Source organism: Eubalaena glacialis, chromosome 16 (genome assembly GCF_028564815.1).
Source record: "Eubalaena glacialis isolate mEubGla1 chromosome 16, mEubGla1.1.hap2.+ XY, whole genome shotgun sequence".
Taxonomy (NCBI): domain Eukaryota; kingdom Metazoa; phylum Chordata; class Mammalia; order Artiodactyla; family Balaenidae; genus Eubalaena; species Eubalaena glacialis.
The window spans coordinates 1,105,872-1,119,563 of record NC_083731.1 but is presented as its reverse complement, the minus strand read 5'-3'; the positions used below and the strand labels follow the sequence as shown (position 1 = coordinate 1,119,563).

General features: G+C 43.6%; 1 protein-coding gene across 2 annotated transcripts in view; it reads right to left on the bottom strand.

Annotated features, from left to right (window-relative positions):
* TUBGCP3 (tubulin gamma complex component 3) overlaps positions 1–13,692 on the bottom strand; it is a 62,880-nt gene that overhangs the window by 14,294 nt on the left and 34,894 nt on the right. Inside the window, exons 12-17 of one of the 2 annotated variants that reach the window (XM_061171261.1) lie at positions 13,159–13,269; positions 12,714–12,822; positions 9,683–9,854; positions 7,556–7,691; positions 6,580–6,648; positions 3,915–4,050 (exon numbers count right to left, since the gene is read on the bottom strand). In XM_061171261.1, coding sequence (XP_061027244.1) covers positions 3,915–4,050; positions 6,580–6,648; positions 7,556–7,691; positions 9,683–9,854; positions 12,714–12,822; positions 13,159–13,269 — 733 coding nt within the window. Of the gene's footprint in view, positions 1–3,914; positions 4,051–6,579; positions 6,649–7,555; positions 7,692–9,682; positions 9,873–12,713; positions 12,823–13,158; positions 13,270–13,692 lie in introns of both variants that reach the window. The other variant, XM_061171260.1, reaches the window with a different exon arrangement.

Below are 13,692 nucleotides of genomic sequence, written 5' to 3'. Positions count from 1 at the left end.
GGCGGACTTAGGTGTGAGACGTTAGACCCGTCTGTAATCCTCTACTGCCCCTCAAGGCTGCAGAAGGGACTTCAGGGCTTTAAAATACACCAGCAGCTCTCACAGGCTTGACCGTGTGGTCTGGACATCTTTCCCAGAAGCTTCTGCCCAACTGGAGATGCACTGGAAATAGCCTTGAGTGTTGTTAAAAATTACAAAAGTTTCTTTCTAAAAAATACCCTAAAACAATTTATTCACAATTTCAAAATCACCTCCTTCAACTTTTATCTACAGCTGAGGGGATGATATTTAAAAGTGACTTCACCAAATTACCCATGAGATTCATTTCTCAAGGCTATGGAGTCAAAGGACATTGGTAAGATCCTGGGTCTTTCCTGTCTCCTGGGTACAAGACCTCTGGTCACCGGTCAGGGCCTCCTGCAGACACCGTCTGGCGTCCTCTGTCTACCAGGCAAGTGTGAGGACACCTGTCCACGTGGGGCTCCCCGAGGGGCGCTGGGCTGAGCGCTGCACAGATTCCATCCTGGCAACCCTTGAAGGCAAGTGCTGCCAACCAGCCCTGACCCAGACGAGGACTTTGAGGCAGAGGACTAAGAATCAGCTCGAGGCCACAGCCCAGCCTCTGGGCAGAGCACTAACCACTCGGCTTAGCAGTCCGGCGAACAAGAAGAGAACACTTCACAGCCGTGTCATCACTGAGGACTACCTACTCACCCACGTGGACAAAAACGAGAGACACAAAAGGGAACTTTCAAAGAGAAAAACATCTACTCATCTTTGAGCCGCCATTCCACTAAGTCTAGAACGCCAACTGTAAGATGAATCGTTATCATATTAATCACCAAGAAAGGAAAACAAGTCCCGTGCCAGCAGGGGAGCCGACCACTTCTCCTACCTCCTCCTCGTTCAGTTTTATTTCCAACGAGGACCAAAAAGGAGACTATTTTAACACCATTCTTTGGGGAGGGGAAGCTCCATGCACTCCCTCCCCCCAGGACACAAAGGCTGAGAAAGAACGCAGCAAGCTCATCTACCTGTAGTTCTGTATTTGTCTATTTCATCTGGTTAAATGTTATTTGAAATACATTTAGTTGCCACTAATAGCAACAGTTTTTAGATTAACTGAATCTAACAAAAGAACTTCCATTTCTTTTTAAAGGAAAAAAATCTTTAAACCATTTCAGATCAACAATCTTTACTGTCTAGCTAAATGGCAAATATACATAAAAACGGGTTTAATCGGCTTGGCATACCATTATCAAAAACTCTTGCTCTGAGCAAATCATTTTCAGGTGTAACTATTTACTCCAAACAACTTATTTTGATGAACATTAAAATTATTTCTGGGATGACAATCATGGATACTGTGCACATGACCAAACACACACGTGCATACATGAAGGATTCCACGGGCTGCTTTCAGAAGCATTTTCTGGAATTTTCCTGTATTTCTGCCTCAGATTTATGGTTGGTGGGACATTTCTAAATCTGCTGTGTTAAAAAGACTAACTACCTGGTTGATCTCTGTTCATCAAGTTGCCTGGCCATTAATAACTAAAACACTTCCTTGTAAGTTAAAGGTAAGAACACTGCACTCCAACAGAAACATGGGCAAAAAAACAATTTCCTGAAAAAACAAACACAAATGACCAAAAAAAGAAAGAAAGAAAGAAAAGTGTTTACATTCAAAGCTAATTTAAAAAGCATTAAAAGGAATTAAAATGAACTTCCAGGGAATTCCCTGGTGGTCCAGTGGTTAGGACTCCGCGCTTCTACTGCAGGGGGCACGGGTTCGATCCTGGTCAGAGAACTAAGATCTCGCATGCCATGGGGTGTGGCCAAAAAAAATAAAAAATAAATTTTAAAAAAATTCATAGAAAGCAAACAAATAAATAAAACGAACTGCCATTTTCACCTATCAAATTGACTGTTTGAACATAATATCCAATGTTAGTCAAAAAAAAAAAAAAAAAAAAAAAGAAGAAAGAAAACAGCAATACAGACAACTATCAACCAGTGACAGCTGTGCTTACGGGGATGTAAATTAAATTGGTACAAACTTTCCTGAAAAGTAATCTGACAATATGTACAACAGAGTTAAAATAGAAATACTAAGAAATATAAGTATTAGTAAATGTAAAGTAAAACTAAGATTCGTATCTGTTAACCCAGCAATTCCATTTCCAATTCACCTATTCTAAAGAAATATTCAGAGGCATATAAATATATATTTACACAAAGCTTATGGCATTATTTATATTAGTGGAAAAATAGTAAAAAAAAAAAAAAAACCAAAAAACTATATGTCCAACCAAAGAGAAAAGATAAAATGATATGTCCACAGGAGACAATATTATGCTATTAAAAATATTTTAGAAGAAGTTTTAATGACAAGGGAAAAGGCTCAGTGAAAGAAGCTGAAACTGAACACAATATAATAGGATCAAGTTATGTTAAAATTACACAGAAAACTGATCAAATAAATGCATTAGTTATCTTCAAGTAGAAAACAAAACTCATTACTGACTATTCAAAATAAGAGAAAAGCCAATTCGCATAGACATTGCTGATATTCAAATCAGAAAAACGTTATCAGAACCAGCTAATACTTAGAACTGTTATAGAGCTCAGATTTCCCACAGCTAAAAATAATACAGTTGTTTATTTCGAAAGGAGACGAGCGATACAATGACAAATATCTGCACTGTGCTGAAACTATCTCCATCAGACACTGAGGAAGATGAGGCCCCTCTGCTCGCAGGGAGGGGGAGAGGGCAGGCCCAGTGGACGCATGGCAGGCGCACCGACCGTGTGACTTCCGGGGAGGGCGGGCCCGGTGAACACCTGGCAGGTGCACTGACCGTGTGACTTCCAGGGAGGGCGGCAGAGGCACAGCCAGGAGCCAGCGCCTCCGCCCTCATCGACTAGAAAATGGACGCTGAAGGCATATTTACCGTCCACACCCACGAGAGGCTGTCAGAGAAAACGCCCCCTCTTGCCTCCTTCTCAGCTACTTCAGAGGGGCCCTAGCATTAATCTTCTCGAAGTGAGTCCGGAGGAAGCTCGGCCAGGAGCCTAAGAGCATCACGACCACTCGCTGAGTCCCGCCAGGAATACAGAAAGCCTGGACGCCAGTAAACCTGCGATTCCGCGTGTTCCCACATGGACAGGTACCCACCAGCCCCCAGCTTCTGGGGTGTCACAGTTCTGGAACTCTGGGAGCTGCCCAGGGAGGAGCCTCGACCTAGTAAACAAGCAGAGCTCATGCAGGCCGTTCTGCAAACAACTGCTCCTTTTTTAGTAACTGCTTTCACCAAAGGATTAACAGTATGACCGTTTGGTTCTTCTCTGGAGACATAATTTGTTGAAATACTTTCTCAAACGTTTTGACCAAATCACTTTCAATATAAAGATTTCAAAATTATTCATAACTGAAGTCACTCAATATTTATAACATTAAAATGAACTTGACTATGTGACATGAGAGTTTTATTATAGCTTTTAACTGTAAAATATTGTAAAATCTTCCCACGTCCTGGTTTATGAACCAAAACAATATTAAAGCAATTCCCAAATAGACTTTAATTAAAACACTTCGTGAATTTTAAATGAGCCAGTGATTTACTAAACGGCTTTCTTTCCTTAAAAATTATTTTTTTTTTAAAAATTAAAGTACATATATGAACACTACATGATTCTAAAAGAAACTTCAATGTCTAAAAAAACCTAACTTGCCTCAATTTCTTTTCCTGATTTGCACTGAAGTCAAGATAAGCATATTACAAATGTCTTCACAAAAGACAAATCCAAAAGCACAAGAAACCACTTTTCAATTACTTTAAGAACACTTTTGTTTTTGCGAAGCTGCTGGAAACCAAGTGTCAGGCGAGGACACGCCCTCTGCCGGGGTTTACCTGGCATATTTCTCAGGAGCTTGGCGTTGCACATGTGCCCCTTCCGGATGTCAGTGAGGATGTACTCCATCCGCTTGGCCCTCCAGAGGAAGTTAAACACTCTCAGGTAGTGGCTCATACACTCTCGAGTGAACACCTGGAAAGAGCAGAACACAGGCTGACAGGAACCTGTAAGGTGAGGGTCCTCCCGCGGCAGGGCTCAGTCTTTTTTTTTTTTCCTCAAACAGAAAGCCAGAGAACACACAACCAGCTCTAACACGTTCTAAGTAGTAGGTAAGCAACCAGCACAGCCCACTTCAGGAAAGCGCCATCACACAGCAACCACGCTGATCATTTACGCGTCAGAGCACATTCAACGGACCTGACGCACAAAAGTTCAGTGTGACCAAAATTCCTTACAACTATGAACTGTCTAGAGGGGGGACATTCACATCCCACTGCATTCACACAGGGAAACAGCACCCACAGGACATGGTCCCTCAGTCCATCACTTACTGCAGAATAAAGTTCGGAGGAACATTCAACAAATAAGCTCCTGACACCTCATGTAACACCCTGGAGATCAAGGGTAGAAATAAATGGATTTTATCCTGCCCATTGTCAAAATGACATTTGTCTTTCCAAATCCTTCTTCACAGAATTTGTAAGAATCTAAAATAATGCTATGTTATAGAAGATATAACTATGTAACTAAGATATGTACCCATTCTAATTAAATTCTATACAAAAAATGACAATCTCAATGAGAATAGAAAGGACATAGAGATTAATATGGTAAATTAAACAGGGAAAAATCAGGAAATCCATTTGCTTCTAAAATCTGATTCTAAAACCATAAAGTTTTAAATAAAATAGCCCTCTTTTTATCTTTCTAGTAACTTCTGTATCCAACTGCACAGAATTTAATGTGATAGTTAAAAATTATTTCAATTTCTAACGTTAGTCTGATTATCTGCAGCTGTTCAATAGAACGGCTACAGGTACAGCCACTCTACTGATAACATGCCAACCCAGGACATGTGCCGACCCTGGGACTGGAGCGCAAAGACCGGACGGGCAAGAGGCCACGCCCCGTGTGAGTCCTGGGCAGACTCCACCAACCAATTACAAGACCTCTTCTCCTTCCAATCCAGCCTCTCCCGTCGGACCATCAACCCACTGGAGTTGGCAAGGAAATGGACACCTATGAGCCACAGGTAGGGATCTATCTTAAATTTCTTTTTAAATACATCTATGATATAAACTTCTTTTCTTGACTCTACTAGAGCTTTTAAAAATCTAAAATCTTGAAAATATAACATAGCGTGATCAATTGTTTACGCACAAGGTATGCAGTGCATAACTTCGATACTCTCAGTAAGATGTGCAATATCATACAATAATTCAGTAACGGTGTATATAAACCATGTTCAGTGTATCTATTACTCCAGGCACCTACATTTTGTGAAATAATCGATGCAGCTGCCTTCACTATGGTATCATTTATACTATGAAAAAAATAATATGTAAAATATGCAATATTAGCAAGGTAGATAATAGGAAAGTTTCTAACATAAATAATTTGTTAAAATATCCTCTTTTGTACATTATAATTACTTAAAACTATTTATGACATACATCAAAGGAGAAAAAACTAATTTGAATATGACCAAAAATTAAGTTTGAGCACAGTTATATATTGAAAATGTAGTAGCTTTGATCTGGTAAAATTTAAACACTGGGAGTTTATGTGTAAAAAGCCTGCCCCAGTAGCTACCGCCTCACAGGAGACAGACAGAGCCACCTGCCAGAGCAAAGCCGTCAGCCCAAAGGGAATGCAGGAGAGCCTGGTTTCGGTGCAAGTTCTCCAGCAGGAGACGGGCCCATATCACACCTGGAGAGGAAGGACAGCCACAAACTCCAACTCTGCAAAGACCGCTAGGGAGACATTGTAGAGCCAAATTACACTACTTCTTAACAAAATATTTTCCCAAGAATTAGAAGAAATGCATGTCCTTCTTCAATATTTCAGATATGAAAGTGACTGAGATAAGTTCAAAGAGATACCTTGGTCAAGGAGAGTTCAGTCAAGTCTGAATAAAGAAAAACTGAGCACTAAAGAGGGCATTTTAATTGCAGACACACAAAAAGAGAGCTGTGCTGGTCAATCCTTTATGATCTGGGAACCATTCAAGGAAATAGTACTTTTCTTTAAACACAGTGAAAGCACTATGAACAATAGGACAGCTATTTTCTCATCAGTTTAAATGAATACTAAATATCAAATTTTATCCAAGTAGTAAAAATACAACTCCACTAAAATACTTTATAGTTCCCTTCAAATTATCCTAAATTAGTCACTACCGTCTAAGAATAATGGAACAAAATGAATAACCCATTTATTAAATACTTGCTGAAACCTATGATAAGAACAAATGATATTAAGAATTCTTAAAATAATCCAGCACTTCAGCACTCATTAGTGACTGTTGCGCACACACACACACAGACACACACACACACACACACACACACACACACATGACTCTGGCTCAAGCATTCATTCAATGGATGCATCCGGGATGCAAGCGAGCACTTCACGAGGCGCTCTAGAGAGAAACCGACTCTGAAGCAACAGGACGTGCAGCCACCCAAACAGCTATGACGGCGCCCAGCGGGATCTTACGGTTGCAATGGGCCCGTCGACGTGGTAATCCAGGCTGAAGACGTCCCAGCCGGTGTCACCTGGAGAGACCTGAGAGCAAAAACAAACACACAACTGCAGGGCTTCCCACCACTGTGAGGCTGTCGAATCCTCAAAGAAAAGGCATTAAAATAAAGCCCAATTTTTAAAAACCACTCAGCAGTTCTGAGCGTGAGCTGCATGACAGCAGAGGAGGGCATCTTTTGTCCACTCCTGTACCCTCAGCATCTAGACAGTGACAGGCACATACGAGGTGCCCTGCAAATATTCTGGAATAAAGAGCATATTTTCAATGAGTATTGTAAAATCAGTTTTAACATTCATCAGCATTTTCTTAAATGACAAAAACCCACTGCCTTTTGGGTTCCTAATCCTTACAAGTGAACATTTGTTAAAACCCATAGGTTCTGCTAACGGTCCTTCATCATAAGTAAGCAAACAGTGTATTATGTTTATGAAATACTCATTCCCCTAAAAAAAGTCATCTTCTACCAACTAAAACTAAACACCTCTGTTTGTGATCAATGCTACTGCGATCTGTCACCTCTGTGCCCGGTATCGTCACCAGCAGCAGCAGTGGTGGTGACTAAGCATCCACGTGGCCAGGCCCCAGGACAGAGCTGCATGTCCCCTGCCCGCAGCCCTGGGGGCCCTCTGTCAGGAGAACACACTGAGGTGCGGGGACCTGTCTGAGGCCACACCACGCCAGGCCACTGGGCAGGGATTCCGACGCACGGTGGCCAGCTCCCCCCCACCAGAGCGGAGCAGTGAGGAGAGGGGAGGGGAGGGGAGGAGAGGAGAGGAGAGGAGAGGAGAGGCGAGGAGAGGAGAGGAGAGGAGAGGAGAGGAGAGGAGAGAGGAGAGGAGAGGAGAGGAGAGGGCAGAGCGGAGCAGCGGGGCCTCAGGCCACACGGAGGGCGTCAGCGAGGAGCCCCAGGTGGGACCAGAGCTGCGGTACCTCCAGCAGCCTCACATCCAGTCTTCTGAGGGCCTCAGGGCTGTCAAACTGGGCGTTGGTGGCTCTGACAGCTGTTTCAAGAATTCCAGTCAAGTTGTGTTGGTACAAAGTCGTAGCCGGACGGGCAAGTTCTGGTCTTAACAGATTTTTGTAAAAGTAAAAGAGAATGTTACTTGAATTCTTAATGCACTTCCTAAAAACTTAAAATTATAAAGAGTTCAAATTACAAAACCTAAAAGGACAAATGGAACAACACGGTAACAAAATGACTATAAAATTTGAATGCTACAGAATTAACTATAAATAAGATTTCATCAAGTATTTTGGGGAGCAAAACACTTCTTTAAAATTAATTTTGATTCAGCTTAAAATTGAAAATCCTTAAGTGAGCCACGCATGTTAACAAATACAGTTTTCAAACTTAAGCCTGGTCTACAGTAGCATGAACTACTGTAACTTCCTGTACAAAACCAATGGGCAGAAAGGACTAGATTAAATCAAAACAATTGGCTGTGTGGACACCATGATTCTAAAGGCTAAAAACTACTGCATCACCAGCAAACATTTAAGGGTTACTGACATCTGCGTTCCTAAATATGAAACTGACGTCTGCGTTCCTAAATATGAAGCTAACATTTCTGAGATCCGCCCCAGGTGTGCGCAGGGTGAAAAAGGACCGACAACGTCAGTGTCGCTCAAATAAATCTGAGGCAAGCTAGAGACTGATGACATTCCCCTTTTAAAACTGGAAACTTAAAACAGGCTTTTGAGAAGAAATAAATTTTTCATTTACTATCAAGGATGAGACACTTTAATTATTAAAACCCAGCATAAGGCAAACACGGGTAAGTCAGCTAAATGATGCGATCTGCAATGCGGCCATGGCCTCTAAACGTTCACGAAACGCCTGCTCTCCTCCACCCCAAACCTGCACACTTGCCCCCCACCCCCTGGGCCACTGAAAGAACATCTCCCCCTAAAAACTCATCTCCACCCACTCCCCACAGGTGCTGCCCTGGGACCAGTACCTAAGTCACCAGCGACCCCCTTCCTTACAGAGAGCAGAAAGGCTCCTTCAGGAAGTATAACCACCAAGAATTCATGTTCAGCAGATCATCAACTCTTTCATGAGCTAATTCCTCAAACAAGGTTACCCCTGAGCCTGCTATGTGTGCCCCCAAAACTCAATCATCTTTCGTACCGAAGACGGCCTTCTGGTTGGAGGTGGAACTACGGCGCTTCCGTGGCTGAAGCGGCTTCTCAAGTGCAGTCCCCACGCCAGAGCTTCCCCTCGGCCGGGACCCTCTTAGGGACGCACCGTCCTGGCTCCAGCCCAGAGCCACGGAGCCCGGCTCTGCGGGCAGGCCCGGCCGTCCAGTCCAACAGTCCCTGGAGGGGATTCCGACACACATGGAGTCTGGGGACCAAAGGCCTGAGACACTGCTGGACTGACACAGGCACGACTGAAGTGTCCCAAAGGCAGCGCCAAGAAGCCACACGTCCAGTCCTAGGCGCCCGAGTCCACGCTGTGCCCACCCTCGGCTGCCCGGGGCCCGGCTGTCTGCTACAGAGCTGGCCCTCCTGTCTCTATGGCAGGAAGGAGGGACACACACTTCCTTCTTGAAGGGACGGTGCCAGGAGGAACGTCATGGAACTGAATGGAAGGAGTAGTTCTATGAAGAACTACTAATGGAAGGGACAAACTAATGGAAGTTTGTTCTATGAAGTTGTTTTGTTTTTTTGGTTTTTTTAGCAAGAAATAATGCAAACTAAAAACATGGAAGAAAAAGTTCCATTTTAAAACATACATTTTATTTCACAGACTACTCTCAAACTGAAGCTAAGCTAACCGACCACACCACGCACCCCTCATACCCCTGCTGGTCGGTGCCAGTGCTCAAGAGGCACACGAGCCCCGCGAGTGAAGCACAGGACTAGGAGAACTAAAGGGACATTGGCTTGATGATGCGACAATTTTCTCTCCTCGGATTTCATCTTCCCAACGTTCTATGAGAATTCAACACATTTCCTCTAATGTCGCTTATTCTTTTAAAGAGAAACTGTAAAGCTCTTTATCATGCTGAACTCTACTGCACGTTTACGAAAAAACCTAAAGAGCCTTCTTACTTGAGCAAATCCATTAAGTGCCTGATAAAGTCTCCTTGACCGAGCAGCAGGTACCGCCGCATGGCCTGCATGTGGTCCAGCAGGCTGTACTTCTTATTCAGAACATCCAGTAGGTACTTGCTGGTCTCAAAATAAGCCGCGTCAATTTTCCCCTGAAATGCATTTTCCAAATCTGTGAAAAAATCTGCAGCTGTAAAGAACAAAGGGGAAAAGTACGCATACGTACATAATCTGCATTTTACGAAGGAGGAATGAGAGACTCACACACACAGAAGTCACTCCACACCTGCTCACAGCTTCGCTGACAGGCCGAGGGCACAGTCAGGAGGGCAGACCAGGAGGGCTTGTTTGTTCTTCAGAATAACGGTCCCATTAAGAAAAACCTATTTTAGTACTGCTGCTATTCTAATTATACATGACTGCGGAGAAACTAAGGTGTCCACAGTGAGGAAAACGTAGTTTTCTGTAGAAGGGGAGGTCTGATGGTGCAGTAATGTGAGGGCGCCAGGCGCTGAGCTGACCACGGTCATATTTTGGGGATGGGGTAGGGGTAGGGGCAACACAAATTTCTGTTGATCTGTGTCATTTTAAAAATGTCAAGATCATCCCCCAGAAGTGTTCTTACTGTACATTGCTCGATTCATGAAGGGTTTTCACGCCAAAGAAAAGGTTTAATGCCAACCAATGGCAGCCAAAGCGCCTGTCAGAAGACACCCGACCCAGAGCCTGCTGGCCGGTCTCTGTTCCTTACGCTCCCACAGGAAAACATCTACCCTTAACTCTCTAGGCTCACTTTTAAATTTCCAAAGTTTTTCCCATATGAGAAATATAAACGTGACTTTTCCCACTGCTGTGTGTATCATCACTAGCAGCCCTTCCGAGTCCGCGTCTCTCCCCCTCCCGGCGGCGCTGGCAGCCGAAACCACTCGCTCCGCAGAGGGCAGCAGTGGGGAGAGCAAGGGTCGCTGACTGAGGCAGAGCAGGAGCGCTCTGTGGCCCTCTCCCGCACGCCCGCCGCGCGCTGGGCGCTGGGCGCTCACGGGTGCTGGCCTCCGCTGCGGGTCTCCACGGCAGGCAGGGCACAGCACTCGTCCTCCCTGAGTGCTATCTTCTCCGGCCACTAGGGGAACGTCGAAAGGCATCAACACAACTCTTCACCGGGCTCTTCCTCCTTCTACCTCCTCAACACAGGTGTTTCCAAACAGTCTGTACTGGGACCTCCATATTCTAAGAACTAACCTGGCATCTCTGAATCCCTAAAAAGTTTATGCAGAACAGTGCGTGTCAAACACACCTGAGACGGGGAGCCAGAGGGGTGAGAGGGAGATGTGTCTGGCCCGCGGCTGCAGCCGCCGCCTTGCCCTGGAGCCCTGGCCTTAACCGCATGGCGACACAGGTGCGACCACATCTCCCGTCAGCCCTGACCTTGATCTGGATTTTCAGTACAACTCCAGCACATTCTGGAATCTCCCCTAGTGAGTCCTCTCAGATGCTGAAAATCAAGCTGGGCCAAAAGGAACACAAAAAGGTGCTCAACATCACTAATCATCAGGGAAATGCAAATCAAAACCACAATGAGATAGCACCTCACGCCTCTCAGAATGGCCACCGTCGAAAAGTCAAGAAATTACAAGTGTTGATGAGGACATGGAGAAAAGGAAACTCTAGCACAACGTCGGTGGGAATGTAAATTGATGCAGCCACTGTGGAGAACAGTATGGCGGTTCCTCAAAAAATTAAGAATAGAACTACCATACGACCCAGCAATTCACATCCAAAAGGAAATGAAGTCAGGATCTCAAAGGAATCTCTGCACTCCGTGTTCACTGCAGCATTACTGACAAAAGCCAAGACATGGAAACAACCAAAGTGTCCACGGACATATGAATGGATAAAGAAGATACAGTGTACATATCCAATGGAACATAATTCAGCCTTAAAAAAGCAGGTACTTCTGCCATTGGTGACGACATGGATGGACCTGGATGACATCATGCTGAGTGAAGTAAGCCAGACAGAGAAAAGAAATACTGTATGATCTCACTCACATGTGGAATCTAAAATAGTCAAACTCATAGAATCAGAGTGTAGAATGGTGGTTGCCAGGGACGGTGGGGAGGGGGAAATGGGAAGGTGAAGGTCCAAGGGTACCAAGTTTTGATTATACAAGATGCATAAGCTCTGGAGACCTGTATACACCAGATGGCACAGTGCCTACAGCTAGCAGTACTGCCCTGTGTACTTCAAGCACGTTATCTGTACACCTCATCTCATGTATCACTTTCTACCATTTACTACTTATTGATTATTTCACTTTATTGTACGTTTAATCTCCATTCCTAGAGCACAGTTCATGAAAAGCATCATCATGGTGAATTCATACCATCTCCCCTATAGCTACCACAATGCCTCACACAAAATAAACTTGAATGAGTCAAGACAACAGTATAAGTAACAAATGTAGCCAAGACTGGACAGCTGTCCGTGTAAGTCAGCCACACAGAGAATACATGAAATTACTGAGGATGGGGCAGGCAGCAAATGGGGAAACTGGCAGAGAGGAGAGTAGTAAATGAGGGAAAACCACACAACGGTTAACACAGTGCGGCATTCTGAATACATAAACGCTGGGAATCCGTGCTGATTTCTGAACAAGCCTCTGAGTTCATTAGCAAGTGTTTCCTTTATTTCCTTACTTTGGCATACTGTCACTGCATCACAAAAAAAGTAACTCAAGTTACCAAGGAGAGTAAAATAGCTACACCTAGTTATTTTTTAACTGTATAAGAAAGGAAATTCAAAATTTACACAGTAATAGATATTTTATATGTATCACACTGTGTATTAAGGTATCTTGGATAATAGTTCAGAAAATCTGTCAGTCCTATTGAACGAAACATACTTCAAGCAATATATAGCACTGTCACCACCGCCATCACCAACGTCACCCCGACATCACCACTATCACCACCACCACCATCATCACCACCATCGTGCCATCACATTATCACCACCATCATCGTCATCATACCGTCCTGGGGTGATTCTGCAGACTTGGTCACAGCTATCATCTTTGTAGTGGGCGTCTGGTCATGACAAACCTGGTGCAGGAAATTTATTGATTTTCCTATCAAAAGGACCTAAAAAAAGGAAAATATTCTAGAGTTACCTTTATTCAAAATTAAAACGATCAAACATCCAAGCACTACAAATATTCATAAGCAACAAATTATTCTATTGACTAAAAACTAAATAATAAGAACATCTGGGATAGTATCAAGTGAATTCCAGGAACTGAAAAAATTGTTATTAACCAACACATATTAATATGTTGAGGCAGTCAATTAACATATAATTCACCTCAAAAATGTAAATCCTAAAATGCCACAAAACTGTGTTAACTGAAGCCTGGTTTTGTCACCGGGTGCAGGTAAATACAGCATTAGCACATCACAGTCACAGCAGTCCCACCCCACCTTCCTGGACTGGTCCATCGTCATGAAGGACGGGATCATCGACTTCCGCAGGGTGTACTTGTCGTGCCACAGCCGGTCTGTCTTTACTGTTGGATCTGATGCTACGAAAAACTGAAAGGAAAGAGGCAGTGAAACATTAAAAAGTGATATTTATGGCGAAATATTAGCTAACAGCAACATCAAGAAATAAGTAATTCTAGGAAGCAAAATTCTCCAGATATTGGGAGGCTTACCATTTATACAATAAATCTTATTTTAAGAGGCATTTTGATAGATCTCTCTAAATGGAATCACTTATTCCCCACTTTTTAAAACCAAAATATAGTGAAAATAAGATAAGCTTTTTCTTGAAGACACGTGGTCGCCCTTGTAAATATAATATCAATCACAGCCTCTGCTGTGTACATCATGGATCTGAGTGTGAGGCCTGCCTAATCCACAGGGGCTCTTCCCACAAACTTAGGAAAGGCACACAGGCCTCTGGGGCTGTTTGAATATTCAATTCAAGCCAATTCAGAGTCTTCCTCTCCTCCT